This window comes from Quercus suber, unplaced genomic scaffold (genome assembly GCF_002906115.3).
Source record: "Quercus suber isolate HL8 unplaced genomic scaffold, Cork oak 2.0 scaffold_688, whole genome shotgun sequence".
NCBI lineage: Eukaryota > Viridiplantae > Streptophyta > Magnoliopsida > Fagales > Fagaceae > Quercus > Quercus suber.
This window is the reverse complement of record NW_027070129.1, coordinates 93,500-96,818: the sequence shown is the minus strand read 5'-3', so window position 1 is coordinate 96,818 and position 3,319 is coordinate 93,500. Positions and strand designations below refer to the sequence as shown.

At 39.4% G+C, this 3,319-nt stretch overlaps 1 protein-coding gene across 1 annotated transcript; it reads left to right on the top strand.

The window, feature by feature from the left end:
- The first annotated feature begins 214 nt into the window (after positions 1 to 214).
- On the top strand, positions 215 to 1,985 carry LOC111987476 (protein CDC73 homolog). The gene is made up of 3 exons (XM_024019200.2): positions 215 to 1,288; positions 1,551 to 1,633; positions 1,763 to 1,985. Exons 1-3 carry the CDS (start codon positions 232 to 234, stop codon positions 1,853 to 1,855), a joined length of 1,233 nt encoding a protein of 410 aa, XP_023874968.1. The 5' UTR covers positions 215 to 231; the 3' UTR covers positions 1,856 to 1,985.
- The last annotated feature ends 1,334 nt before the right edge of the window (positions 1,986 to 3,319 follow it).

The window sequence follows — 3,319 nt, the reverse complement described above, 5'->3', positions numbered from 1 at the left end:
ATATATATATATATATATATATGCATTTTATGATATCTTAATCTCGGCACATTAATCATTTATTTATGTAACTTAAAAGTAAAATATTCATTTATTTTATTTATTTTAAGTAAATTAATAAAATAATTATTTAATATTAAATTTTGATTAAGCCGTACAATGCCATATATGTGAGTATATATATATATATATATATATATATATATATACTCTCTCTCTCTTTCTCACAATATGGATCCACTCTCGGCGGTCCGCGACTACACGATCCGGAACGAGCTGGACCGGATCGTCCGGTACAACGACGAGTTCCGGTTCGGGTCGGACTACTCGTTCCCATGCTCCATCGAAACCGGGTACCGATCGAAGCAAGGCAATCTCTACACCTTAGAAACCCTACTGTTCTTCATCAACAACCACCACCTCAAGCACATCGAGTACATACAGAAGGCTCGCACGCAGGGGATCACCGCCGTCACTTTGCCGGACCGGAAGCCCTTGCTCGATTATCTCACCGGCAAAGTCTCCTCCTCCGATTCGGTACAATTAAACGACGTCGTTAACCTAAACCCCCAAAAGTTCCCCGATTTGCCCCTGAATTCTTCGGTTATTGCGTCCGAGCCATTTCCCCCAAATTTCTCCGAGCAAAACAGCACCCAATTGCCCGAACACGAAGTCGTCGATTTCACGGCGGCGATGGTGACCTCGATGGAGCGGCCGTTGAAGGATCGAGAGTCGTTGTTGGAGTGCAAGCAGAGGGATTTCTACAGCGTTCTGGTGGCGTCGACGAAGCGAGAGGAGGAGCGGCAGCGAGTCGAGTCGCAGCAGAGGAAAGACGGGCTCGTCGCGAAGAATCGGCTGATGGGCTCGGAGGAAACTCGGTACGGCGTCGACGAGTCGATGAATTACGATAACTCGATGACGCCGAAGCCGAAGATGATGCATTTGATGATGAAAGGGAGCAAGATTGGCGAAGGGGTGCCGATAATCCTGGTGCCCAGTGCGTTCCAGACCTTGATTACGATTTACAACGTGAAGGAGTTTTTGGAAGATGGGGTTTTTATACCTACGGATGTGAAGGTGAAGCAGATGAAGGGGGCGAAGCCGGACTGCGTGACGGTGCAGAAGAAGTTCAGTAGAGATAGGGTGGTGACGGCTTATGAGGTTAGGGATAAGCCTTCCGGGCTTAAACCCGAGGATTGGGATCGTGTTGTGGCGGTTTTCGTGTTGGGGAAAGAATGGCAGTTTAAGGATTGGCCGTATAAGGACCATGTTGAGATATTCAATAAGAGTAAGTGTGATTGTTGTTTTTTATGCTGTGTTAGAGCTAATTTTGAATTGGGTGTGATTGTGGTTTTTTTGCTTATAGAATGGCATTTTGGGTTTTAGGGGAAATGGGTTTGTATTTTGCTTATTTAAAGTTATGTACTTGGGTTGAGGAGGTGTAGAATATGAATGGTTCTTTTGTTTTTTTTTTTTTTTTTTTTTGGTTATGAAATCGTGTATGCTTTGTGGAATTTACTCTGAGTTATGTGTTGGATTGGTGTTTGCAGTTTTAGGATTTTTTATGCGGTTTGAGGATGACAGTTTGGAGTCGGCGAAGACTGTGAAGCAGTGGAATGTAAAGATTATCTCAGTGAGTATTGTTTTTCTTGATCTGGTTGGTTGTTTTGGTCTTAGTTATGTTGAATGGGATATGAGTTTATCGGTGTTTGTGGCCATTTATTATTAGGATTTGATGTGAATGTATATTGCAAATGTGCAGATTAGCAAGAATAAGCGACACCAAGATAGAACTGCAGCGTTGGATGTGTGGGAAAAACTAGAAGATTTTGTTCGGTCACGATCACATTCTTGATGTGCACTGACTTTTTAGATAAGTTGTGTGAATATTTGTGATGTTTCTGAGATTTTTGACCCTCGTACTCAATGCAACGTTGTATTTATTTAGTTCTGGTATTGGAATAGATTGATTGCTTTTGCTAAAATTCTCTTGAGATTCTATTGCTAGGCTTCATGAGAGTTTATTTAAACTAATTTGCCAATTGAAAAAAGTTGAGCACAACCCTCGTTCCTATGCTTATTTTTCTCATTAGCTAAGCCTAAATTTCCCTGAGTTTGCTTTGGTTATACTTGTCAATGCTGTGGAATTCATTTCATGCATATAACAGACTAGATGATAAGATAAATGTACAAACTTCACGTAAACAACCTGTGTGCAGCTTGGTAGTAGCTTATTTCAGTATGCTCTTAACCAACCAAGTTGAAGCAAAGCCAGGCTCAACTTAGATCTGTTATTGAGTAGTTGGGAAATTCATTTAGCTATGTCGGCAGATATTTTCAGGATCTTTTATAAAAACACTATTAATTACCAAAGATTGAGTATCAGTGAACAAGTCATTGGTTGAGGTTATGAGAATACTGATGTGTATCTTATTAGGGGATGGGAAAATAGGAATTATTAGAATAGACCCTTTATGCTAAGGTGTTGATGTCTTATCTTTACAATCTTCTTTAGGACTGCTCAAAAGCTAAGCATATTTGAGCCAAGAGCCTTGTAGCTTAGTGGAATTGCTTGGTCTCCTTTATGAGGACAACCAGAGTTTGAAACTTCTAATTCCCCCTTGCCTACTTCTTGTAACAATTAAATCTATTAAAAAAAGAAGCAAGAAAAAAGAAAAGAAGCTAAGCATATTTGAATATCCCCTGCTCTTTTCTTTTTGTTATCTGGTGTGGCTAAAAGTAAAAGATAATTCAACTCTTAATGATCTGCAATGTTATTAACTGGGTTTCATATTAATTTGAACTGTAAAGCAAAAATATATAATGAGCAGTCTGAAACAGAACTCAGTTCCTCACACTAATAAATTTTTTGACTAGGAAGACTGCATTCATCTTTGCTCAAAGTAGAAAAAGCATAGCTGCAGCTTTCCTATAGTAGCTAAATGGTTCTAGACAGATGTTTGATGTCATTGGGGGTAGGTAGGCAAGCGCGATTGATCTGAGATGATCTTTCGACCCTTCCTAATATTACCTATTTACACTAACAACCTGCTATGAAAAAGCCTCCTGTTGTATGAATGTTTTCCTGCTGACCTGTCTAGATGTAATTTAGAAGCAATTTTGTCACAGTATCAAGTACAACTAGCCTTCTCATTTTACTTAATAACTGGTTAAAATTTTAGTTCAAACCCATGTTTGAGAGTTTTTTTCAAGCTCATTTGCCAATTGAAAAAGGTTGAGCACAAGCCTCGTTCCTGTGTGTATTTTTCTCATTAGCTAAGAATAAGTCACCCTTATTTTGATTTGGTTATGCTTTTCA

Coding starts and splice junctions, on each gene's coding strand:
- LOC111987476 (XM_024019200.2), top strand. CDS start 232: ATGGATCCACTCTCGGCGGTCCGCGACTACACGATCCGGAACGAGCTG. Junction 1,289..1,550: donor TGTTGAGATATTCAATAAGA/GTAAGTGTGATT, acceptor TGGTGTTTGCAG/TTTTAGGATTTTTTATGCGG. Junction 1,634..1,762: donor GGAATGTAAAGATTATCTCA/GTGAGTATTGTT, acceptor GCAAATGTGCAG/ATTAGCAAGAATAAGCGACA.